Raw genomic sequence first — 25,992 nt, forward strand, 5'->3', positions numbered from 1 at the left:
GGCAGCAAGCAGGATTCCAATGTCTGCCCCATGTGAGTAACATAGTCGGAGCGCCAGGTCAGGCTCCTCTTCCCAGGCGGCCGCTGTCCCCTCCTCCCCAAAGCCCGAGCCGGGAGCTGTGTTTTCTCTTCTGCTGTATGCCGTGCCTGAGCCACATTGCTGCCAAGCTGGTCTTCCTCCCTTTGGCGCCCACCTACACAGTGTGGGAGAGGTCAGGGGGAGGTCAGACCTCAGCGGAGAGTGAGGTGCTGAGGGACCCAGCAGCCTGTGTCGTCCCCCCGTGTAGCCTTCCCCTTACAGAGCGGGCGGACTGGCATTGCTCTCAGCAGGAGCTGGAGGCAGTGGAGGTGTTCCGGTGAAGGATGGACCGGGAGAGCTGCCTGGGCTGTATGTTCGCCCTCTGTGTCCTCCGGGGAGCCCCTACACTCTGCTTGTCTCCCAAGAGAATGCGGTGGATCTAGGACTTCTACATCAGCCTGGGCTCCTGCATTAACTGCATCTTCTCCTATGACTACTAAAAATGAAAATAAAAAAAATAATTATATATATATATATATTGTACAGGACACCGGGAATGTGTCCTGGATGGCAGGTACACTCCCCTAATATTTGAGTTGTGGTCCCTTTAATGGGGACAGTTGCAGAGCTTTTGTGGTACAGCACCTGTGTCAAGGAAGTGAGTGGTAGAGAGAGAGACTCACAAGCTGTGTATCGAGTGGAAGCTCTCCGACAAGCTGAGACACAGGCTGCTAACTTTCTCCCCTGTGTGGCCTGCCTGGCACCCTGACTTTGGAGGAGCCTGACCCCTGTATGGGACCAAAGACTAGCGGTGAGCCTGCTGCTTTATTTCCAGTACCCGGATTTGGACTGTTTATTTACTTTGGCTGAAGTAAGCTGTCTTTTGTTTTGCTGCGATTCAAATAAATGAGCTGTTTTGCTTTTACCAAACTGGCTGGCAGTCATTCCAGAGCTACCCCAGGTTACATTTGGTGGAGGTTGCGGGGCAGAGTGTAGCCGCAAAAGCCATTTGGAAGCATTTAAAGAGCCAGTACCAGGACCCACAGTTCCATGTTCTGGGTCAGTAGAGCATGATAGCCCAGCAGCAGGCCGCTGCAGAGGCCATCCGTCGCCATGAGGATGCAATGGCTGTATTAACAGAAACGGTGCGGCATCTCGCACTAGGTCGAAAACACACGGTTGTTGCCCCTAGCAACCAGGTAGCAATCACTACCTACAAATGTTGACGTCTAGTGATGATGTGGAGGCATTTATGACTACTTTTGAGAGAACAGCCAAAATAGAGGGATGGTCCCCAGACCAGTGTGCTGGTATTACTGCTCCATTCCTCACTGGAGATCCCCAAAAGACCTATTTCGAACTGTCATCTACTGATGCCAAGCATTACAAAAGACTGAAGGCAGAAATCCTGGCCTGCCTTCGGGTAACTACTGCTATACGGGCCCAAAGGGTACACCGTTGGAGGTATCGCCTGGACTGTTTGCCAAGGGATCAGATGCATGACCTGAGTCAGCTGGTCAAAAAATAGCTGCAGCCCGAAGTGTTAACGGGTCCCCAGATAGTGGAGTGGGTCATGTTAGACCGATATCCGTGGTTGCTGCCACATGACCTTTAGCGCTGGGTGAGCCATGGGGACCCCAAGACAGCAGATGAACTAGTGGAAATGGTTGAGAGACACGTTGTGGTGGAGGATCTACTGGGACCTGTCAAGCCTTGAGGACCCTTGCCAGTGAGAAGAGCCAAGCCATCCATAAACCAGGGAGTCAGCACCCAGGAGAGTCAAGGAGCGACCACCCCAGCGTCCCAGAGCTCTGCTCCGGCACGCAGGAATGAGGGCGTGATGTGCGGTGTCACTCCCGGGGTCATATCTAGACTCACTGTCCCCTGCAGGAGGAACCCATGGAGTGTGGCGCTCTACGAAGGATGTCGTTTTATGCCCAGATGGTCTGTGCTTCCCACCTGGACCTAACTGAGGGGCGGTTTGAATGTGACCTTTGGTGTTACCAGCTTCATGCCCAAGCGCTGTTGAACTCCGGAAATATGGTAACACTTGTGGGTAACGGGGTAGCTGGGGGGGGGGTGAGTCCGGGAGCAAGAACCCTGAAGGTGGTATGCATATATGGGGACACCAAGGAATACCCACTGGTGTCAGTGACCATCACCACGGCCTGTGGCACAATTGTCCAGGAGGTTGGGGTGGTGCCGGACCTCATCCATGATGTTATCATAGGGAGGGACTGCCCGTTATTTGCTGAACTTTGGGACTACGTGAGCCAAGGACTACTGGAACAGCTGGACTGCTCTGTTCCCTTTAAGGGGCTGGACACCCCTGATAGCATTGCATCTGGAGCAGATGGTTCCCCAGCTAAATGGACCCTTGAGGGGAGAGAACCCATTCTTATGCAGGTCATGGCTGGTGATAACATAGAGGAAGCCTCCCTTCTGCCGTTTATGTCAGAGGAGGATGAGGGAGAAAGCTACTCTAGTCTTGCCCATCTGATCCCGAGGTGTCACCGGGTGCATTTTCTTCTGCCCAAAAGAGGGATCCCTCACTGAAAAATGCCTGGGAACAGGTTACCGTAGTTAATGGGGTGTCCAAAGTACCTGAGGCCTGAAAAAAGGTTTCCCTGCTTTGTGGTCATTGGTGAGCTGCTATACTGGGTTACCGAGGTTCGGGGAGAAGTGGTCGACCAGTTACTGGTTCCCCAGCCTTTCAGACGCACGGTGCTCAACCTATCTCACAATGACGCGTTAAAGGGTCTCCTGGGGGCTGACAAGACCGAGACACGAATAACAGACCGGTTCTACTGGCCAGGAGTGACAGTAGAGTTGAGACGTTATTGCAGTTAATGTCCCACCTGCCTGCTAACCGTGCCATTGCCCCACTTGAGGAACCCATTGGTGCCGTTGCCCATTATCGAAGTACCATTTAAACGCATTGCGATGTACTTGGCTCGGGCCACCAATACATCCTCCTGGTACTAGATTATGCCACCTGGTATCCAGAGGCAGTTCCCCTAAGACAGACAACTTCAAAAGCAATTGCCAGGGAATTGTTCAATATGTTCTCTAGGACAGGATTCCCAAAGGAAATCTTGACAGATCAGGGCACCCCATTCATGTCTCAGGTGATGGCAGATCTGTGCAAGTTGTTCCAAATCAAACAGCTGCGCACATCTGTCTATCATCCAAAGACAGATGGACTGGTAGAGCGATTCAATAAAACTCTTAAGTCAATGCTTAAAAGGGTTTTGCAACAAGATGATAAAGACTGGGACTGTCTACTCCCTTCATTGATGTTTGCTATTAGGGAAGTGTCTCAAGCATCCACAGGTTTTTCCCCATTTAAATTGGTGTATGGGGAAAGGCCACAGGGACTGCTTGACACAGTGAAGGAAATGTGGGAAAGTGAGCCCTCTCCTCATAAGACAGTTGTAGAACATATAACTCAGATGAGAGAGAGGATTGCTAAGGTGATGCCTTTGGTCAAGGAGCACATGCAAAAAGCGCAGGAGGCACAAAGAAGGGTGTACAAACAGTCTGCCGAACTTAGACAGTTCCAGATTGGGGATCGGGTATCTGTGCTTATACCTATGGTGGAAAGTAAGTCCCTGGCCAGGTGTCAGGGGGCCTTTGACGTGGTAGAGAAGGTTGGGGAGGTTAATTATAAGATACACCAACCTGGGAAGAGGAAGCCCTATCAGATATACCATGTAACTCTCTTGAAGCCTTGGAAGCACCATAAGCAGGAAGTTGCCCTGGCTGAGGTTAGTCCTAAGCCCCTCAATAGGGGAGAACTCAGTCCCAGTTTCCACCTCCCTAACCAAGGCGCAAACGCAGCAGGTAAAGGAGTTCTTACAGAGGAATAGAGAGAAGTTCTCAGGACTGCCAGGTAGTACCAGGGTTATTAAACATTATATTGTCACAGAACCTAATGTGAAGGTTCGAGTGAAGCCCTATCGCATCCCCAAGGCACATAGGAAAGCGGTGTCAGAGGAAGTCCGGAAAATGCTCGAACTCGGTATCATTGAGGAATCGCAGAGCAAGTGGTCGAGCCTGATTGTGTTGGTACCGAAGCCAAGGGGACTCTATGTTTTTGTAATGATTTCAGGAAACTCAATGAGGTATCAAAGTTTGACGCATATCTGATGCCCCCAGTGGATGAACTGATGGAAAGGTTGGGACCAGCTCGATACATTACTAGCTTAGACCTCACCAAAGGCTACTGGCAAATACATTTAACTAAGGAAGCCCGAGAAAAGACTGCCTTTTCTACCCCAGATGGCCATTTCCAGTATAAATGAATGCCGTTTGGCTTACATTCCACTCCAGCTACCTTCCAGAGAGCCATGGATAGAACCTTACGCCCACATCGGAAATACACTTCAGTGTATTTAGATGACATTGTCATCTTTTCTACTGACTGGGAATCCCATCTTCCCTGAGTGCAGGCTGTCTTAGACTCTCTGAAGAAAGAAGGATTTACTGTGAACCTGGAAAAGTGTGCCATTGCTATGGAGGAAGCCAAGTACTTGGGGTACATTGTAGGTAGCGGGCTGGTGAAGCCACAGATGAACAAAGTGGAGGCTATTCAGGCCTGGCCCTGCCCAGTCATTTATGTGACTATCAGTTATGGTGAAATGGAATGACAAGGCTGAAAAGGCTTTTCGGGAGCTTAAAACAGCTTTGTGTCAATATCCAGTGCTTGTTCGCTCTGCACTTCTCAAGAGAATTTGTTGTTCAAACAGATGCCTCCAGTAAAGGCTTGGAAGCTGTTCTGTCCCAAGAGGTCAATGGGGAAGAACACCCCATAGTTCTTCTGAGTAGAAAATATACAGCCGCTGAGAGAAATTACGCTGTAGTGGAGCAGAAGTGCCTGGCCATTAAGTGGGCTCTGGACTCCCTATGCTATTTTCTCCCAGGTAGGAAGTTTGGCCTGGTGTCAGACCATGCACTATTGACCTGGATGAGACATAATAAACACATGAATGCTAGAGTTACCAGGTGGTTTTTGGCTTTGCAAGAGTTCAAATTTGTAGTTGAACACAGGCCAGGAAAGCAACACCAGAACGCGGACGCTCTCTACCAAACAGGCTGGCGGTCATTCCAGAGCTACCCCAGGTTACAATATATATATATATATATATATAGTATCTCACAAAAGTGAGTACACCCCTCAAATTTTTGTAAATATTTTATGATATCTTTTCATGTGACAAGACTGAAGAAATGACACTTTGCTACAATGTAAAGTAGTGCGTATACATCTTGTATAATAGTGTAAATTTGCTGTCCCCTCAAAATAACTCAGCACCCAGCCATTAATGTCTAAACCGCTGACAACTAAAGTGAGTACACCCCTAAGAGAAAATGTCCAAATTGGGCCCAAAGTGTCAATATTTTGTGTGGCCACCATGATAGTATCACGGAGCTGGTGAATGTTAGAGACCTTGCACTCCTCCACCTTCCGTTTGAGGATTCCCCACAGATGCTCAATAGAGTTTAGGTCTGGAGACATGCTTGGCCAGTCCATCACCTTTACCCTCCGCTTCTTTAGCTAGGCAGTGGTCGTCTTGGAGGTGTGTTTGGGGTCATTGTCATGTTGGAATATTGCCCTGCGGCCCAGTCTCCAAAGGGAGGGGATCATTCTCTGCTTCAGTATGTCACAGTACATGTTGGCATTCATGGTTCCCTAATGAACTGTAGCTCCCCAGTGCCAGCAGCATTCATGCAGCCCCAGACCATGACACTCCATGATTTACTGTAGGCAAGACACGCTTGTCTTTGTACTCCCCACCTGGTTGCTGCCACACACACTTGACACCATCTGAAACAAATACATTTATCTTGGTCCCATCAGACCACAGGATATGGTTTCAGTAATCCATGTCCTTAGTCTGCTTGTCTTCAGCAAACTTCTGCATCATCTTTAGAAGAGGCTTCCTTCTGGGGTGACAGCCATGCAGACCAATTTGATGCAGTGTGCGGCGTATGGTCTGAGCACTGACAGGCTGATGTCCCACCCCTTCAACCTGTGCAGCAATGCTGGCAGCACGTATATGTCTATTTCCCAAAGACAACCTCTGGATGTGACGCTGACTCAACTTCTTTGGTCGTGAGGGGTGTACTTACTTTTGTGAGATACTGTGTGTACGTAGGTTTGTGTGTGTATGTGAGTATATATATATATATATATATATATATATATATATATATATACATATATATACTGTATACATATATATATATCTGGACCGGGTTTTACACAGGGGGGGACCTGGGGCCGGGGTGTATAAGGAGGGGGGGACGGGACCCACAGTGTATATGGGGGGGGCAGGGTAGGACAGGACCTATGTGTATACAGAGGGGGGGGGGGGTGCATGCAGACCCAGTGTGTATGCAGAGGAGGGAGGATCTGGGATGTATATCGGGGGCAAGGCGCAACAAATCCAGGGTCGCCATGGTGACCAAAAAAACAGATCCTGGCTCCTGGGCTTCCGCCAGCCCACTCCCGGTCAGCATAAGGCGCAAGCATCTCCCATTGCCCGATGACGTCCCAGACATGCAGCTCTGGTTGCCAGGCAGCTGATCCAGCTCCAAGATTAAAAAAAAGACTCCAGCACTGTGTCTTAGCCGCAGCAGAGTCAAAGTTTCTCTCTTCCTCTCCACACATCGGCAATCTTGTGCACCTCTGCCCCTCCACCAGAAGACCCACCACGCGGAAAAGGCTCCCCTCTCCTTAAGCACCAGCCAATCCGTGCGCACTGTGGCCCACCTCTTATCCTCCCTGCCAGTCTCCATGTGCGGCCCTGGAGACAAGCAGGAAGGTGAGCAGAGTCCAGCCCACACGGCATGCCAAACACCACAACACACACATCAAAAACTTCAGCCCAACAACCTGAAGTGTCAAATTCCCACATTCCAAGAGCCCCAAAGAGATACACCTCCCCTGAAACAACTCAGTGAGAAAGCAGTCCTACCCAGCAGCATGCTTGGCTCCAGTCCCCTCCATGTGCAAATTCAAGATCTGCCACCTCCATCGTCGAAAATAAAACCCTGTTAGGCTCCTTTAGGCTCCTAAAAAGGCTCCTAACTTTTTTAGCTGGCTCCTAGATTCAAAGCAAATTTGTCAAGCCCTGGTCTATGGTCCTTATCCTCCTACAGGTACCCAGTGGGGAGCCCTTCTCCTTTAGTGTGAGGTCTTGTACTGAAGACTGTGGTGGATGTCATGGACTGTGGTGGACGCCAAGGTCTGCTATGTACTAGAGACCATGGTAGATATCCTTCTTCTCCTCCTATGAGTACTCACTAAGAAATCCTTCTCCCCATGCTGATATGGGCTCTGTACTGTAATCAATTGTGTATATTCTTATCCTCCTATTCAATTGTGTATATTCTTATCCTCCTATTTACTGGGGAGCCCTTCCCTCCCAAGCTGTGGTCTGCCCGATACTAGAATACATGGTGTGTAGAGGGTTCTGAGTAGCAATGAGTATGCTCCATGATTATTGAAACTAACCTACTCATTTTTTATGTCTGTCCGTTGTATTATACATGCTGCTCTAGATATCTTTATTGAGGGACAATTTGACCACTTTATGGTGATTGTTTAATTTGTTTTTTACTCCTTTTTTTTTTTCTTTTTCTTTTCTTGTTTATTCACTTTTTGTAAACCTTTAAAGCGGTAGTATACACAGTTTTTAAACTTTTACCTACAGGTAAGCCTATAATAAGGCTTACCTGTAGGTAAAATTAATATCTCCTAAACCTGCACGGTTTAGGAGATATTCACCCTGCATGCAGCCGCTGACGCCAGCGGCGCATGCGCTCTGAAGGTCCGGCGTATCTTGCCGGACCTTCACTTTCCGGCAAGGAGCCAGCAAGGAGCTCTGAACTCCTGCGCGCATGCATGGGAGTGACGTCATCGCGGCTCCCACCACTCACAGCGCCGGAGCCACTGAACCTGGAAGAGATGCAGAGGGAACATGTCTGCTCCCTCAGCGGTGTCCGGGCAACCGTGTCGGGACTTCGTTCTAAGGTAAGTATTTCATAATGGTGCTAGTATGTGATACATATTAGCACATTATGCTATTGTCCTGCAGGGTTTGTTTGTTTTTTTTGGGGATACAACCGCTTTAAAACTCAGAATAAAAAATATTTGGAAAAAAGTAGACTACATGGTGAATATCCTTCTACCCCACGAGTACTCACTGGGGAGCTTTTTCCCCCGAGCTAAGGTCTTCCCTGTACTATATTCAATGTTATGGGTACCCAATGCGTAGCTCTTCCAATTTGGGCTGAGATTTTCTCTGTATTGGAGACCATGGTGGGTATCCCTGTTTTCGTATGAGTACCCAATAGGGAGTCTGTTCTATGCTAGAGTCCATGGTGATTATCCTTATCCACCGAGTACTCAATGGGGAGTAGTCCCCCCCACCCCAAGCTGAGGTCTAACATGTGCTATAGTCTAAGGTGGATATCCTTATCCTCCTATGGGTACCCACTTAGGACCCCTTTCCCTTTGGGCCAAGGTCTGCTCTGTACTATAATCCATGGTGGATATCCTTGTTCTGCTTCAAGTACCCACTGGGGAGCCCTAAACCTATGTTATGTAAGGTGCTGACAGTCTGTAATTTACATTAAATACAGTGCCTTGAAAAAGTATTCATATCCCTTGAAACTTTCCAAATGTTGTTATGTTACAACCAAAAACATAAATGTATTTTATTGGGATTTTATGTAATAAATTAACACAAAGTGGCACATAATTGTGAAGTTAAAGGAAAATGATAAATGATTTTCAATTTTTTTTACAAAAAAAACCTGAAAAGTGTGGTGTGCTATTGTATTCAGCCCCCCTGAGTCATTACTTTGTAAAACCACCTTTCGCTGCAATTACAGCTGCAAGTCTTTTTTGGGAATGTCTCTACCAGCTTTGTACATCTAGAGAGGGAAATGTTTGCCCATTCTTCTTTGCAAAATATCTCAAGCTCTGTCAGATTTGATAGAGAGCATCTGTGAGCAGCAATTTTCCAGTCTTGCCACAGATTCTCAATTGATTTTAGGTCTCGACATTGACTGGGCCATTCTGACACATGAATATGCTCTGATCTAAACCTTTCCATTGTAGCTCTAGCTGTATGTTTAGGATCATTGTCCTGCTGGAAGGTGAACCTCCGCCCCAGTCTCAAGTCTTTTGCAGACTCTAACAGGTTTTCTTCTAAGATTGCCCTGTATTTGGCTTTATCCATTTTCCCATGAACTCAGACCAGCTTCCCTGCTGTTGAAAAGCATCCCCACAACATGATGCTGCCACCACCATGTTTCAAAGTGGGGATGGTGTATTCAGGGTGATGTGCAGTGTTAGTTTCCGGCCACACATAGCGTTTTGCTTTCAGGTCACAAAGTTCAATTTTGGTCTCATCTGACCAGAGCACCTTCTTCCACATGTTTGCTGTGTCCCCCTCATGGCTTCTCTCAAACTGCAAACGGGACTTCTTATGGCTTTCTCTCAACAATTGCTTTCTTCTTGCCACTCTTCCATAAAGGCCAAATTTGTGGAGTGCACGATTATTAGTTGTCCTGTAGACAAATTTTCACACTTGAGCTGGGGATCTCTGCAGCTCCTCCAGAGTTACCATGGGTCTCTTGGCCGCTTCTCTTATGCTCTCCTTGCCCAGCCTGTCAGTTTGGGTGGACGGCCATGTCTTGGTAGGTTTGCAGTTGTGCCATACTCTTTTCATTTTCGGATGATGGATTGAACAGTACTCCGTGAGATGTTTAAAGTTTGGGATATTTTTTTTTAGAACCTAACCCTGCTTTAAACGTCTCCACAACTTTATCCCTTCATGATGCTTTTTATTCACTAAGGTTCTCTAACAAACCTCTGAGGGCTTCACAGGACAGCAGTATTTATACTGAGATTAAATTGCACACAAGTGGACTCTATTTACTAATCAGGTCTGACTTCTGAAGGCAATTGGTTCCACTTGATTTTAGTTAGGGGTATCAGAGAAAAGGGGACTGAATACAAATGCACGCCACACTTTTCAGATATTTATCTGTAAAAACTTTTGAAAACCATTTATCATTTTCCTTCCACTTAACAAATATGTTGGTCTATCACATAAAATCCCAATAAAATACGTCTTTGGTTTTACCATGACAAAATGTGGAAAATGTCAAGGGGTATGAATACTTTCTCAAGCCACTCTATTATATTTGATGTCTGTATGTTTCATACTGTATATTGTATTGACAGTAAAAAAGTAACACTAGCCATAAGCGCCTTTTGCCTTCACCCCCCTCTGGTGTATCTTTAGATTGAGAGGCAGATGTGGCCTCCGCAGATGCAGCCCACCCTGATGGCTCTGTGTCATCGCTTTCTGATGGCGAAGAGGACCTGTCCTCAGAAAGCGCTTTGATGGAAGCACTTAAAGTTTCAGTGGGAGAAGCTTTAAAAATGGCGGATCAGTCTACATTGTCAGGAACGCAGGTGTCTTTTGGCACCCGCAAATCCCAGAAATCGGGCAGAGTGTTCCCTTGTCTGGAACTTTTTGACAATATTGTCAATGAACAGTGGGGGCGCATTAAGCACATGTTAGTGGTGCCCAAGCGTTTTAAATGCCGTTATCCCTTTGCGGATAAGGTTTCCATTCGGTGGACCGTGTCACCAAAGATGGATCATCCAGTTTCCAGACTGAATAAGTCTACTGTGGTCCGGATGGAAGAATCCCTGGCCTTTACGGACCCTATTGAGGGACGGATTGAGTCTTTGTCCCGCCATTTACATGTAAAAGCGGGCTCCATATTGAAACCAATTTTTGTAACCACCCAGACCATCACTGAATGGGTGAAGTTGCTAAAAGGTGTCTTGGAAATGGAACAGCTCTCCCCCCGGGGCTGATTGAGCTCTTTCTCACCTTCCCTTTACGGGGGAGAGGTTGTTTGGATCCTCCCTAGATGAGTTGATCAAAGGCCTTACGGGTGGGAAGAGTACTCTTCTCCCTCAATCCTAAGGGCAAGGCACCACATGCTAGACGGGGTCCTTCTTTTACTGCTTATAGATGGCTTTTTCGTACCTCCAGGTCTCAAGAAAATGGAAAGCCATTCAGGTCTTCTGGGAGTTCCAAGAAGACATGGTCAGGCAAACCGAAGACAGGCAAATCCTGATCTGCAGACAAATCTTCGTCTGCATGAAGGGGCGCCCTCACCCTATTCTGTGGTGGGGGGACGTCTGTGGTGGGGGGACGTCTTCACTTGTTTCCGGATCCATGGACTTCCTTGTTTCAGGACAAATGGGTTCACAAACTGATCCGATCGGGGCACAAGATAGAATTCTGGAATCTACGCCTATCTCCAGACCGGTTAAGGGATCTTCGAGAGGCTGTACAAGTTCTGTTGTCACAAAGGGTAATTGTGTCAGTTCCCTCTCAGGAAAGTTTTCAAGGGTTTCAAACCTGTTTACTGTGCCTAGCAAGGAAGGCAAAGTGCGTCCAATCCTGGACCTCAAGGCTTTGAACCGCTTTGTGCGGATACAGAGGTTTTGAAGTCCATTTGCACGGTAGTGGCGTCCCTACACCAGGGAGACTTTTTGACCTCCATAGATTTCAAGGACGCATATCTACACATACCTATCTACGCTGGACACCAGCGTTTTCTCCGCTTCGCTATTGGAGAGGAGCATCAATTTGCAGCATTACCCTTTGGTCTCGCCTCCGCCCCCAGGGTCTTCACCAAGGTGCTGGCTCTCGTGTTGGCATTACTGCGCCAACAGGGGAATTTCGGTACTGGGGTACCTGGACGATCTCCTATTGGGGGCGGACTCTCACTCAGCCCTTTTGGGCGATTTGACTGTCACTGTCCAAACACTGCAAGAGTTGGGTTGGAACATCAATTCAATTTAAAAAAATCTGCCCTAATACCTTCAATGAGACTGGATAATCTCGGCCTGACTCTGGACTCCGCTTTGGCAAGGGTCTTTCTTCACCCGGACAAGTTGCAAAAATTGCAGGGGGCGATCTGCTTGTTGTTAGCAAACAATCTGTCCTCTCTGCCGACTTGCATGCAGGCCTTGGGTTTGATGGTATTGAGTCGCAACACAAACTCTCATCTTCTGTGGTGGCTTCACTCGTCAGCACTTCGCCAAGGCAAGTCCATCCTACCGTTGTATTGGACGGTGGGTACCAGGGACGCCAGCCTGTCAGGCTGGGGAGGAGTGCTGGTGAAACTCTGCACCCAGGGGTCTTGGACGGTGGAAGAGTCCAAGCTGCTGATAAATATCTTGGAGCTCAGATCGATAACGTTTTGCCTGAGTTACTGGACGGCTCATCTGAAAGGTTGCCCGGTCCAGACTCAATCGGACAATGCCACGGCCGTGGCGTACATCAACCTTCAAGGGGGCACCAAGAGTGTTGCGGCCCAGGAGGTGGCCGAGATTCTGGATTGGGCATAGAAGTTTGTCCCAGCTCTTTCTGCTGTGCACATCCCTGGGGTGGAGAACTGGCAGGTGGATTACCTGAGTCGTCAGGTGTTTGATCAGGGGGAGTGGTCTCTGCACCTGGAGGTGTTTCACCGCCTGTGTGACCGGTGGGGGACACCCCATGTCAACCTGTTTCCTTCTCGTCTCGACTCAACAGGCTCCTTGGGGTCAGTATCGGCTGATCTATGTGTTCCCTCCTCTGAAACTCCTGCCGAAGCTGCTGCGCAGAATAGAGGTGGAAGGGATTCTTGTCAATCTAGTGGAACCCAGACTGGCCTCGGTCTTGGTACACAGACCTGGTAAGGTTGGTCGCCGATGCTCCTTGGAGGTTTCCTCTCAGGGAAGATCTGCTGTCTCAAGGGCCGATCTTCCATCCTGCTTTACAGTCGCTGGCTTTAACGACATGGCTGTTGAAAGCCAGATATTGAAGGATAGAGGTCTTTCTGACTCTGTGATTCCTACACTTTTGAAGGCCAGGAGGTCTACTTCCAGGAAGATCTACCATCGTACGTGGAAATTGTACATTTTACGGTGTGAATCGTTGAAAGTGCACCCTCGCTTGTTTTCGGTAGCTAGGGTTTTGACTTTTTCTTCAAAAAGAGGTTGAACAGCGTTTGGCTTTGGGCACTATCAAAGGCCAAGTGTTGGCTTTGGCTGTGTTTTTCCAATGTCCCTTAGCTACGCATGCCCTGATTTACACTTTTATTCAGGGGGTGCGTCATATGGCGCCTCCAAGACGATCCCCGTTAACCTCCGTGGGATCTGAATTTAGTGTTATCGGTTCTTCAAAAACCTCCTTTTGAGAACATTAGGGAGATTCCCCTGCTTAAATGATCTCAGAAGGTTGGCTTTTTGGTGGCTATCACTTCTGCCAGTAGGGTGTCTGAACTGGCGGCGTTGTCTTGCCGTTCACCTTATCTGGTGGTCCACAGAGATAAAGTGGTACTTCGACCTAATCAGTCGTTTGTTCTTAAAGTGGTTTCTGATTTCCATTTGAATGAAGACATTGTGCTGCCTTCACTTTGTCCTAAGCCCAAGCATCTCTAGGAAATTGCCTTCCATTCTCTGGATGTGGTTCGGGCAATTAGGGTTTACCTGAAGGCTACTGAATCTTTCAGGAAATTAGACTCTTTTTGTCCTTACTGAGGGACCTCGAAAACGATCATCTGCTGCAACCATATCCAGATGGATCAGGCAGACGGTGGTACAGGCTTATTCACTGAAGGGTCAGGTTCCTCCTTTCCCGGTGAAGGCACATTCTACTAGAGTGCTGAGTGCCTCTTGGGCTTTTCACAATCAGGAGTCAGTGATTTAGGTTTGCAAGGTGGCAACTTGGTCGTCAGTGCACACGTTTACAAAATTCTACTAGGTAGATGTGTTGGCATCTTCGAATGCCTCTTTTGGCCGCAAGGTTTTGCAAGCTGCTGTTTAAAAGAGAACTTTTTTTCTCTTTGAGGGTGTATGTCTTTTCTAGGTGAGCTCCAGTTGTTCCTGGTTGAGGTCCTTGTTATTTGGTTGGCTATTTTTAGCCTTTGGGGAATTACGTTCTTCTTTGCATTGTTTTTCCCACCCCTCATGATAATACTGCTTTGGGATGTCCCAATGGCTAAGAAGATATGACGCTGTGTCTGTTAATGAACAATAGAGAAAACTTGATTTTTGTACTTAACGTAAAATCCTTTTCTCTGAAGTTCATTGACAGGCGCAGCACGCGCCCCTCTCATTATGAGTGGAATGGGGTTGTTGTCTTCTAAACACTGCTTGCAACTAAACTGAGGCCTGTAGCAGAGTGTGTGGGGTTATGCCTGCATGGACATCCCCATAGGCGCGGTGAAAGCTTTTTCTTGCCTAGTGTCCTATTGCTGATGGGAGGAGCATAACCCAATGGCTAAGAGGATATGAAGCTGTGTATGTCAATGAACTTCAGAAAAAAGGATTTTACGGTAAGATAAAAATCCAGTTTTTCCTGGCGCTTCGAGTGCATCAAACTGTAAAAAGCATTCAGTCCTCACAATGCGGGTATAAGACAATCAGACAGTATTTCCACACGCATTGTGAACATACCGTGGAAATACTGTCTGATTGTCTTTATGATTTAGGTGTATGGAGATAAGTGTAAGAGAAGGAGGATTCTGAATTCAAGTTTGCTACCATTATTTGGTCTTATCCCCCAGGTGAGGGCACATAGGATGAGGGGATTATCACTAATGTACAGTATGAGGGATTGAGCACATAGTGGTAAACACTAATTAAGGAAGCAGTCATTTGGATATGTGAACACAAGCCTGTTTTTTTATGAAAGATTGAGCATATGCAAGCAAATTTATACCAAAGGACACTTTATGAACTGATGCATTGTTTGTTTTGTTTTGTTTATGGTATATATGGTTTGATATGACATGCTGATTCTGAAAATTGCTATGCAAACAGATTTAAAGGGATACTAGCACATTAACAATTGGGAGTGCGGCACCACTTCATAATATCGTTATGTTTAGTGTTGTATAACTCACCGACTGTATATAATAGATATTAAAGATATGTGTATGCTTCATTCTATATGATGTACTCAGAGTATATAGTATATATTACAGACGTGTGTGTTCTATTATATATATCATACTGACAATATCAATAATATGTTTCATACTATATAATGTACTCACAGTATATAATGGTATATTACAGATGCTGTATACATACACCCAGGAAGTCAACTTTGGAAGGGCTGGAAGGGGACTCATGCAGCCCCATATTTTAGCCTGGCGCTGCAGATGCAGGATGAGCGGTACGTCCTTCACCCACTCTTGCTGTCATTTTTACACTTTTTTATGTGGAGATTTTCTTGATTAATAATTTTCTTTTATTTAGAATTGTAGTTAGGTTACAATTTGTCTCATGCGGTATTGAGGGTACAGAAAGGTAATTATAAATTTCTCTATCGTTCATCGACAGACGCAGCTCCGTATCTTCCTTAGACCATTGGGTTATGCTCCTCCAATCAGGAATAGGACACTAGGCAGGAAAAAGCTTTACTACACCTATGGGGGCTGTCCCTGCAGGCCTAACCCCACACACTCTGCTACAGCAGTTAGTTTGTTTCTGCCTAGTTTAGGAATAGGACCTAGTTCCCTGCTGGGACTTTGGTCTTAGCTATATTAGGGAAATTTGTTATTTTGTGATTGATTTTTTTATTTTCACTAGTTAGAGTTTCTGGAGAACTACAAGCAACAGCTGGCTGTGGTTTTGGACTGGATATTCTAGATCCTTATGGTCTCCCAGCCTGTCCAGCGAGCGTGAGCAGGTTATAGTCCAGAACTAGGCCTCACCACGACAGAGCCCTGATGGATGGGGACGAGCCTACAAGTGGACAAGTCTTGCTGGGACGCGATCAACCTAGAACGCCCTGAGTCGCAGCGTACCCCCTGGCTGGCAGCACTCCCACCCCAGGTGAGAGGTGGTCTGTGCGGAGTGAGGCACACCTGGTACTATGGTATGGCAATACTGTCCCCCCCAATCCTCTGGCGGTCTAGGGGTGTACATGGCCCCCTCCCTGGAATAGTCGGACCCTATGGGCTCCCTTGGTTCCCCTGGCCTCTGGGATACTAGACCTACCCCCTCACAGTCCTTTCCCCTACCCTTAGCAGGTCCTACCTCCGGGGGGTCGGACAAATTGCGGCCTCTGCGGCTTTTTTCTTCAGGGGTGGCCTTGTCATGGTTGGGTCCCTTCCTAGGGATCCTCTGATGCCTCTTGTCTGGGACCCCCTCGGGGGGTCTGGGAGAGCACATGGCCCCCCGTGGGGGCCGCCATTTTGCTGTAGATTCATGCTTTCTATTCTCCCATTGAAATGCATGGGCAGCCATTTTTTGTTAGTTCCCCATAGGAATGCATGGGACGCCCATTTTCTTGTAGTCCACAATTGCTGGACAGGCAAACGGCATATAACATGAAAATCTATCTATGGCAGGCTGTGCTTGTCATTACCTGTGAGGGAACGTTTTACTTTTAATTTCACTTCCACAGGAACGTTCTGGCAGTCTCCTGTGCGGTCTGGTAATGTTTTCTGGCATCCCCTGTAGGTTTTACTCACCAACTCTGCTATCGGCTTGTATTGGATTGGGACTAGGTATACCACTAAGTTTGTGGTGGGATCGTGATTTAGCGACTTTTAAAGTGACACTGAATTTTTTTCATATCAGTGTAATATGGAGTCCCAGGGTACTATTTAACCTACAGACCCCCTAGGAGTACCTGCAGAACCTTCTGGGTCGCAGCCCCTGTCTGCGCTTATGGCAGTCTTGGAAAGCCTTATCTAAGGTATATTTTTGTATGTAAAAGTGTTGCTTGCCGCAAACGCCCTCTGCCTTCGCCTCCCTCGGTAGTTTTCTCAGATTCTGAGGCAGACTTGGCAGCTGCAGACGCACCCCACTCTGAGGGGTCAATGTCTTCGCAGGTGAAGAGGACCTGTCCTCGTCCGCCACCATGTGGGAATGTGCATTGGTGGAAGGGTTCGCAGTTGTCTTTTGGCTCCTGCAAATCCCAAAAATTAGGCAAGGTGTTCCCTTGTCCGGAACTTTTTGACGATATTGTCAATGAAAAATGGTGGGGCATCAAGCACATGCTAGTGGGGCCTAAGCGCTTTAACGCCGTTATCCTTTTGCAGATGCAGTTTCCATTAGGTGGACCGTGCCACCTAAGGTGCATCACCCGGTTTCCAGGCTGAATAAATCTACTGTGGTTCCGGTGGAAGAATCCCTGGCCTTCGCGGACCCTGTGGATAGGCGAGTGGAGTCTCTATCCCGCCATCTGCACGTGCTTGCGGGTTCCATTTTGAAACCAATATTTGTGAATGTCATGGTGTCAGACGGTTACTGAATGGGTGATGTTACTAAGAGGTAACTTGGAAGCTGAACAGCTCCCCCCAGCGGTCCTGGAACTAATGGACCAGATGGCTCAAGCCCTGGTGTTCATGTGTAATGTGTCCCTGGATGCGGCTCCCCTAGTGGCCAGAGTGTCGGTAGTGGGGATTGCGATTAGGCGCATGGTGTGGTTGAAAAGCTGGTCTGCGGACCAGGCTTCCAAAAAGGCTTTGACAGATCTTCCCTATTTGGGGGAGAGGTTGTTTGGATCCTCTCTGGACGAGGGGGGAAGAGTACACTTCTTCCTCAGTCCTCTAAGGGCAAGGCGCCACGTCATAGACGGGGTCCTTCCTTTACTGCTCATAAGGTACTTTTTCGTACCTCCGGTTAGCAAGAAAACGGGAAGCCATTCAGGTCTTCCGGGAATTCCAAGAAGCCATGGTCAGGTAAATCAAAGACAAGCCAGTCCGGGTCTGCGGACAAATCCTTGTCTGCATGAAGGGGCGCCCTCACCCGCTTCTGGGGTGGGAGGACATCTTTGCTTCTTTCCGGAACCTTGGACTTCCTTGATTCAGGACAAATGGGTTCACAAACTGATCCGATCAGGGTACATATCGAATTCCAGTCTCGTCCGTCGGACAGATTCTTCCCGCCCAACCTGCGCCTCTCTCCAGACTGGATAAGTGACGGGAGGCGGTACAATATCTGCTGTCGCAAGGGGTGGTTGTACCAGTTCCCTCTTTGCAATGCTTTCAAGGGTTTTATTCAAACCTGTTTACTGTGCCCAGAAAAGAGGGCAAAGTGCGTCCATTTCTGGATTTCATGGGTCTGAACCGCTTTGTGCGGGTACAGAGGTTTCGCATGAAATCCATTCGAACGGTAGTGGTGTCACTACACCAGGGAGACTTTTTGGCCTCCATAGATATCAAGGATGCATATCTACACATCCCTATCTACGCTGGTCGCTAGTGGTTTCTATGCTTTGCCGTAGCAGAAGAACATTATCACTTTGCGGCGTTACCCTTTGGTCTCGCCTCCGCTCCCAGGGTGTTTACCAAAGTACTGGCCCCGGTGTTGGCATTGTTGTGCCAACAGGGGATTGCGGTACTGGGGTATTCGGACAATCTCCTATTGAAAGCAGACTCTCATTCAGCCCTGGCGATCACTGTTCGCTCCCTGCAGGAGTTCGGGTGGACCATCAATTTCAAGAAATCCACCCTGATACTTACCTTGAGACTGGATTATCTGAGCCTGACTCTGGATTCAACCTTGGCGAGGGTCTTTCTTCCCCTGGACAAGCTGCAGAAGTTGCAGGGGGTGACCTGGTTGTTGTTGGAAAACAATCTGTCCTCTCTGCAAACTTGCATACGGGCCTTGGGTCCGACGGTATCAACCTTCAAAGCAGTTCCGTTTGCTCAGTTCCATACCATACCTTTGCAAAGAGAGATTCTGGTCAAATGGAACAAGGATTCAAAGTCTTTAGACACTTTGATTTGGATGAGCCACTACACAAGATCTGCTTTGTTATGGTGGCTTCCCTCTCCAGCACTATGCCAGGGCAAGTCCTTCCTCTCGTTGTTTTGGACGGTTGTAACCACCGATGCCAGCCTGTCGGGCTTGGGCGGGGTACTGGGGAAGTTCTGTGCCCAGGGAACCTACCAGGTGTGGAGAACTGGCAAGCGGATTGCCTGAGTTGTCTGATGTTGGATCAAGGAGAGTGGTCCCTACACCCGGAGGTGTTTCATCTCCTGTGTGTCAGGTGGGGGACACCCAAGGTCGATCTGTTTGCTTCTAATCTTAACAAGAAGGTGCAGAGGTTCGTAGCTAGATCTCGAGATCCTCTGGCCGACACCACAGACGCACTGGTGGCTCCTTGGGGTCGGTATCGGCTGATTTATGCCTCTCCTCCGCTGAAACTTCTGCCGAGGCTTCTACACAGAATAGAGGTGGAAGGGATTCCGGTCATTCTGGTGGCTCCAGACTGGCCTCGCCAGTCTTGGTACGCAGACCTAGTAAGGTTGGTCGCCGTTGCTCCTTGGATACTTCCTCTCAGGGAAGATCTGCTGTCTCACGGTCCGATCTTCCATCCTGCTTTACAGTCGCTGGCTTTAACGGCATGGCTGTTGAAAGCCAGATGTTGAGGGATAGAGGGTTTCTGATACCGGAAAACCTGTGCAGTGAGCGGGATCCATTGACCGTGGGCAGGTCAAAATAAGTCAAGATACTATATACCCATACGGAATTTGGAACCGGGAACCCTCAGCAACCAAGCACGTAATCAACAAATCGGGGGTGGTGAGAGGGGAAAGACCCTCTCAGAAAGGTTTCAATGACAGGGCTCACAGGGTAATGTGTGCAAAAAGTCAAATTTTATTAAGCGGTGCAATACAAAAAATAGGTAAATACTCACAAACAAGTAAAAACTACATTGCAGCAATTGTGACACATGTAGTGTGGGGCCGACCCCTAGGGTCAGTGTAGGTGGTGGATACAGTGTAGGAACACCACCTAAGGCCAGCACTCCACCTGGTGCAGGGACTCTGTCTCAGGTAGCCCAATGGGAGAGGAGTGATATATGAATTCACAACTGTAAATCACTTCTTCAATCCCTAAATGCTGTAATGCCTCCTTGTGTCTGTAGGGCTGTTGCGAAGTGTAAGAAATGGGTCTTAATGACCCTAGGTAATAATACAAGGTGGAGACATGTAATCGCTGGGGGCTATGTGTGCAGCTATGGACAAATGGTGTCTGAGAGTGGCGGATACACTGTATATCACTATTTCCAGTAAATAAATGTCACATGGAGAGGAACCAGCTTCATCATTACCGTGCCATTACTTGCTCCATGGTCCCAAACCACTTCTACAATCAAGAATGACTGCCAGTCTTCACCACTTAGGTGACAACAGGTCTCATTGAGACCGCAACAGGGTACCAGCGAGCTCTCTTTGGGTGGCCACCTTGTACACTTATTATCCTCTCCATGTGACATTTATTTACTGGAAATAGTGATATACAGTGTATCCGCCACTCTCAGACACCATGAGCCCAACGAAGCACTATATACTTGTACAATGTTACTATTAATAAATATGATTTTATAAAAATTGCAGAAATTGCATGAATCGCATTTTCAGAAAACTGCCTAGAAGTCCTACTTTTTACCTGGTTTGAGGTTTTTGGCCTTTCTTCAGAAAGGGGTTCAACAGCGGTTGGCTTTGGGCACTATCAAAGGCCAAGTGTTGGCCTTGGCAATATATTTTCAATGCCCATTAGTTACGCATGCCTTGATTCGTACCTTCATTCAGGGAGTGTGCCTTATGGCTCATCCAAGGCGATCCCCGGTACCTCGGTGGGATCTAAATCTGGTATTATCTGTTCTTCAAAAGCCTACTTTTGGGAACATTTGGGAGATTCCTCAACCTTCATTGTCTCAGAAGGTTGCCTTTTTAATGCACGCAGGGCGTCTGAATTGGCGGCGTTCTACTGCTGTTCACCTTATCTGGTGGTCCACAGAGATAAAATGGTACTCCGACCAAATCAATCTTTTCTCTCTACAGTGGTTTCTGATTTTCATTTGAATGAAGACATCGTGCTGCCTTCACTCTGTCCCAAGCATCCTAAAAGAAATTGCCTTGCATTCTTTGGATGTGGTTTGGCGATCAGGGTTTACCTGGCGGCTACTGAGTCTTTCTGAAAGTCAGATGCTCTTTTTGTCCTTACTGAGGGACCTTGTAAGAGATTGGCTGCATCTGCTGCAACCATTTCCAGGTGGATAAGAAAGGCGGTTAATCAGGCTTATTTGCTGAAGGGTCAGGTTCCTCCTTTCCCAGTGAAGGCACATTCTACTAGAGCGCTGAGTGCCGCTTGGGCTTTTCGCCATCAGGCGTCAGTGATGCAAGTTTGCAAATCGGCAACTTGGTCGTCTGTGCATACGTTCAAGAAATTCTACAAAGTTGATGTGTTCGCATCTTCGGATGTCTCCTTTGGCCGCAGGGTTTTGCAGGCTGCTGTTTAAAGATATTTTTTTTTTCTCTTTGAGGGTGTATGTTTTTGCTAGGTGAGCTCCAGTTGTTCCTGGTTGAGCTCTAGATTACCTGGTTGGCTACGTTTAGAATTTGGGAAGTTACGTTATTATTTGGGTTGTCTTCCCATCCCTCATGAACATACAGCTTTAGGACATCCCAGTGGTCTAAAGAAGATATGGAGCTGCGTCTGTCGATGAATGATAGAGAAAACTGGATTTTTGTTTACCGTAAAATCCTTTTCTCTGAAGTTCATCGACAGACGCAACACCCGCCACTCTGCTTCTTAGTGTGTGGGGTTTTTGTCTTCTAAACACTGCTTGCAACTAAACTGGCTGCTGTAGCAGAGTGTGTGGGGTTATGCCCGCAGGGACAGCCCCCATAGGCATGGTAAAGTGTTTTTCCTGCCTTGTGTGCTATTCCTGATTGGAGGAGCATAACCTAATGGTCTAAAGAAGATATGGAGCTGTGTCTGTCAATGAACTTCGGAGAAAAGGATTTTACGGTAAGTACAAAAATCCAGTTTTTGCATAATGTTCACAGTATATCTTCCCAATATACACAGCATTTCTGAAAAGCATAATATAGGGACACAAGTGTTTGTACCTGTTAAACAAAATACAAAGTGTACCTGAGAAGAAAGGTGGCAAGGCGTGAGCATAGTGTGGGTAGGGGTGGATGAGTAGAGAGAATACCAGGGTTTAAAGTGGTAGATGAAAGACCATGGGGCTCTGTGGTTAATAGTAAATGTTGGCTCATAAAAGGGAATGTGATGGGGTTCAAGAAGAGAAGAGTCAAAGCTAGGTAGGCGGCATTTGTTTATCCAGGGCTGCCATATTTTAGTGTACTTAGGAATCCTTTCTTGTAGTGTGGCCTAGATTTTTTTTTTCATTTATTACAGCTTGAGCAACCCTGTTTTTGGTTTTGGTAAGGCAAAGTCTATGACTTTTCCAGGCCTTGACTATAGTCTAGTTGCAGTGGTGATTTATTTATTTTTATTTATTACAGGTACTTATGTTGCACTCTCAATTTACACAGCGCTTTACATATATATATTTTTTACATATTATATATATTTACATCAGTCGCTTCCATCAAGGAGCTTACAATCTAAGGTCCCTAACTCACATTCATACATACACATACTAAGGCCAGTTTAGACAGGAGCCAATCAACCTACCAAATTGTGCAAACTCCAGGTAGGTAGTGCCATGGTTTGGATTTGAACAAGATGACCCTAGTGCTGCTAGACGGAAGTGCCAACCACTTAGCCACTATGATTTGTAATAAGAGCTTGAGGTTTGAAAATATTCCAAAAATATTGGCCCAAAGTGTACTAACAGCAAGGCATGTCCACCATATATGTAGGTGAGTCCCTAGATTTCTGCAGCCCCTGACGCATGTGGTTGTATAGTCATGGACAAATTTGGCTATCCTGGTCGAGACCAATTACTGTCAGGATAAAACTTTGTAGTCTGTATTTGGGGAGCCACATTCTAAATACAGGACGTTGTGGTAGCCCAGATATGGTTCCACTCATTGGGTTCAAGGGTGACACTAAGGTCATCGGTCCATTTATTAGTATAAGGAGGGGGTTGAGGTAAAAGTTTGGAAATCATTGCAGAGTAGATCATTGGGATTAGACCCGTGAAGTGGGGGTCTTTGGAGCATTTGTGATAAAAAGATGATAAAGAGATGGTCCATGAAGGTTTGAGTTCAGGGAATGCATGTATAAAAATAGTATTAAAAATATTATTAAATATCTAAAGATTTCCGATCCCGGGAAACTGGATTTCTCCTGCAGGACCTGAAACGTTTTAATGCAGTTCGGGACAGTGAATTGGTGTAATCAAGTCAGCTGCACTTTGGTCCATGTTTTGAAGGAATCAGGGGAAACATAAAGTAGATAGAAAGAGGGGTTGCACAAGAATGAGAGTAAGGGCATGTACTGTATGGGTAAAGGAATCCACTGATATTCTTTAGTGGTTCATGTGGAGATTTTATTACTTTTTCTCTGTATTTATAGAAATGAGGAAGAGGACAGACTCCAGTCTGAGATCCAGCGGAAAAGCACCATGTGAGTAACTTTTATTTATGAAAATAAGCAAAACTGGATCAGGTTCCTTGTTTCCTGACAGGTCCTACCTTATTTTCTGGGAGATTGTCCCTTAAATCCCATAATAATGCAATGAAGCACAGACAGGCTTTATTTCATATCATTTGCTGAGAGTGGCGTCGCACTCTCTGCCTTATCCAGATAGAGAACGCGATCTCTAAATTCTCTTGGAAGTTTTTTCCAATAAAGTCTCTTGGAAGTTTTAACATTTCAAAAGTGCTTTTCAATTTCCTAAAACCTGCAGATTTGATTAAAATAATCCCTGGTGACCCTGCCATAACGGTCCTTGTTTAGGCACCTACTGTTATAGGGAGACAACACTCTGTCCCTGTCTCCTAATTTTTCTCCTGTGTTGTGACGCTGTTAATGGGTTTCCGATGGAAACTACAAGTGGGCGTTTGAACGCACATTACACAACTATGGTCCATTGGTGTCCTCATCAGGAAACCCACCCTGAAAATACTGTGCAACTATCGCATAGTGCATGTAGACAGGAACTTCCTGCAAAAAGGCTGCAGAAGATCAGAAGCATTCAGATAAGAAAAGAAAAAAAAGGTGAAAAAAAGGATTTTATTTAAAAAAATTAAATTTGTTTATGATACACAGTGCACAAGGTAAACTAAACGTCATCTGGTTAGGATTACATTAATGAAGGCATCAGAAAGAACTAAGTCCAACACTGCTATCCTTCACCTATTCTGAACATGTTCTGCTATTCCCAGTCATTGGCTTCTGTCCAGTCACCAACTCTTCTCTCCTTGTCCTTCTCTGATCCTGGGAAGGTTTGCTGCATTCCTGTACAAGAATTAGAGCTCATTCTGCATTTCCTGATCAGATTATCCAAGTTGCATACAGCAAAGTTTCTTTGTGACATATTTTTCTTCTAATATTTCCTGCCAGTCCTATAAATTTGCCATCCAGAACAATATCCGTTTAGTAGCAGGAAGTTTCTGACTTTATATGAGCTATGAACCCAGATTTTCCCTTTAATATATTTGTGACTTGAATCAGGTGTTAGAGAGCACAGGGCTGTGAACGTTTACATACCAGGAACAGTCTGCAGCCAGACATGTCAGGAATCTTAAAGCTGAACTCTAGCCACACGTGTTTGTAATACTCAGTTTATCTAAATATATGTAAGTGGTTCCAAGACTTTTAATTTGTTTTCATCCAGTCTTGTGATGCAGGCACCCCTGCTAGACAACATAGCCTGGCCGGTGACCTGGCTTCTTAATACTGCACTTAAAGTGACACTATATGATATCTTTATTCTTCAAAAATGATCAATATACTACTTAATAGCCCTGTATTCTGTCTTCATGAAATTTTTTCTTTCTGTGTTTTTTGCCTCTTTGTAACATCTCCCATGATTTCCTGAACCTCTCCTTTTTCTTCTCACATCTGTTTGTTTGGAATGAGCAATGAATGTTAGCTGTGGTCATGTGCACTGCTTTATGCACACTACACATCCCACAGTCCATAGTCTCCAGTCCAGGGGTGTCGCACCTAATTTCATTGTGGGCCAAATCAGCATTATAGTTGCCCTCAAGGGGCTGTTTGTATCTGTAAGACTATATGAATTTATCTATGGCTTTTTTCCCCAGAGAATAGGTGCAGAAACTCAGCCACGCCCCCTGCTGAACTGCATTGAAAGATGAGTGTGGCCAAATTGCAGAATGCAGAGTTCAGGGGTGTGCTACATGCTGAGTGCAGGGTTCAGGGGCACACTATGTACAGAGTGCAGGGTTCAGGGGCTTGCTATGTACAGAGTTCAGTTTTAGGGGTGCCCTATGCACAGAATGCAGGGCTGAGGAGTGTGCTAAGCACAGTCTGCAGGGTTCAGCTCTCTTTCACAGGCTGTCCACATCTCACTTCCACCCCTCTTTAGCTACAACCTCTGCATCATTCTGCCCCTCCCCCATCCCCCACCTCTGCACACATATCCCTCCACAGCCCTCATCTCTCTCTTCACCCCCAAAGGTATCTTCGCATCTCGCCTACCTGGCCTGGCTCTAGTACCTCCCAGCAGTGTAGGTGACTCTGCCTCTTTCTCTCACTTGCAGCAAGATCATTGGTTGGCATCTGTGCACCCGGGCATAGATGAGGATCACAGTGCAGCTTACCACATGATGCCCCATTCCACACTGCATCTGCATCTCCCTTGCCCCTGCCATGAGTGCAGGGCAGGCAGGGATTTGTAAAAGATGCAGAGAGGAAAGGCTTCTTTGTTTACAAGTGACAACGGTGAGCGGGGAGCAGGGGGTGAGAGCCGGAGGTACAGAGTTCCGCCACATTCCAGCTGAAAAAAAGCTCTGGGTGCGAGGGTCACATTAAATGGCCATCGGGCCTTGTGTTTGATACATGTGTCCACCTCATGAGCAAACAAGAGAGGGTTGCTACAGTCCTACTTTATGTGAGATCATGAAGAACAAAAGTAGCCACTCTTTAACAAGAAGTTGGAACACAGCATAAAATTAAGAAATTTGGAGATT

General features: G+C 46.8%; 1 protein-coding gene across 1 annotated transcript in view; it reads left to right on the forward strand.

Annotated features, from left to right (window-relative positions):
• LOC309564217 (uncharacterized protein) overlaps positions 1-25,992 on the forward strand; it is a gene marked incomplete at its 3' end in the record, with an annotated part of 184,811 nt that overhangs the window by 16,757 nt on the left and 142,062 nt on the right. The window contains exons 4-5 of the mRNA XM_082268844.1: positions 15,188-15,287; positions 23,411-23,461. Of these exons, the coding sequence (XP_082124970.1) occupies positions 15,188-15,287; positions 23,411-23,461 (151 nt within the window). The remainder of the gene's footprint in view (positions 1-15,187; positions 15,288-23,410; positions 23,462-25,992) is intronic.

This window comes from Pelophylax lessonae (assembly GCF_965119305.1).
Source record: "Pelophylax lessonae genome assembly, chromosome: 9".
In the NCBI taxonomy this organism is placed as follows: domain Eukaryota; kingdom Metazoa; phylum Chordata; class Amphibia; order Anura; family Ranidae; genus Pelophylax; species Pelophylax lessonae.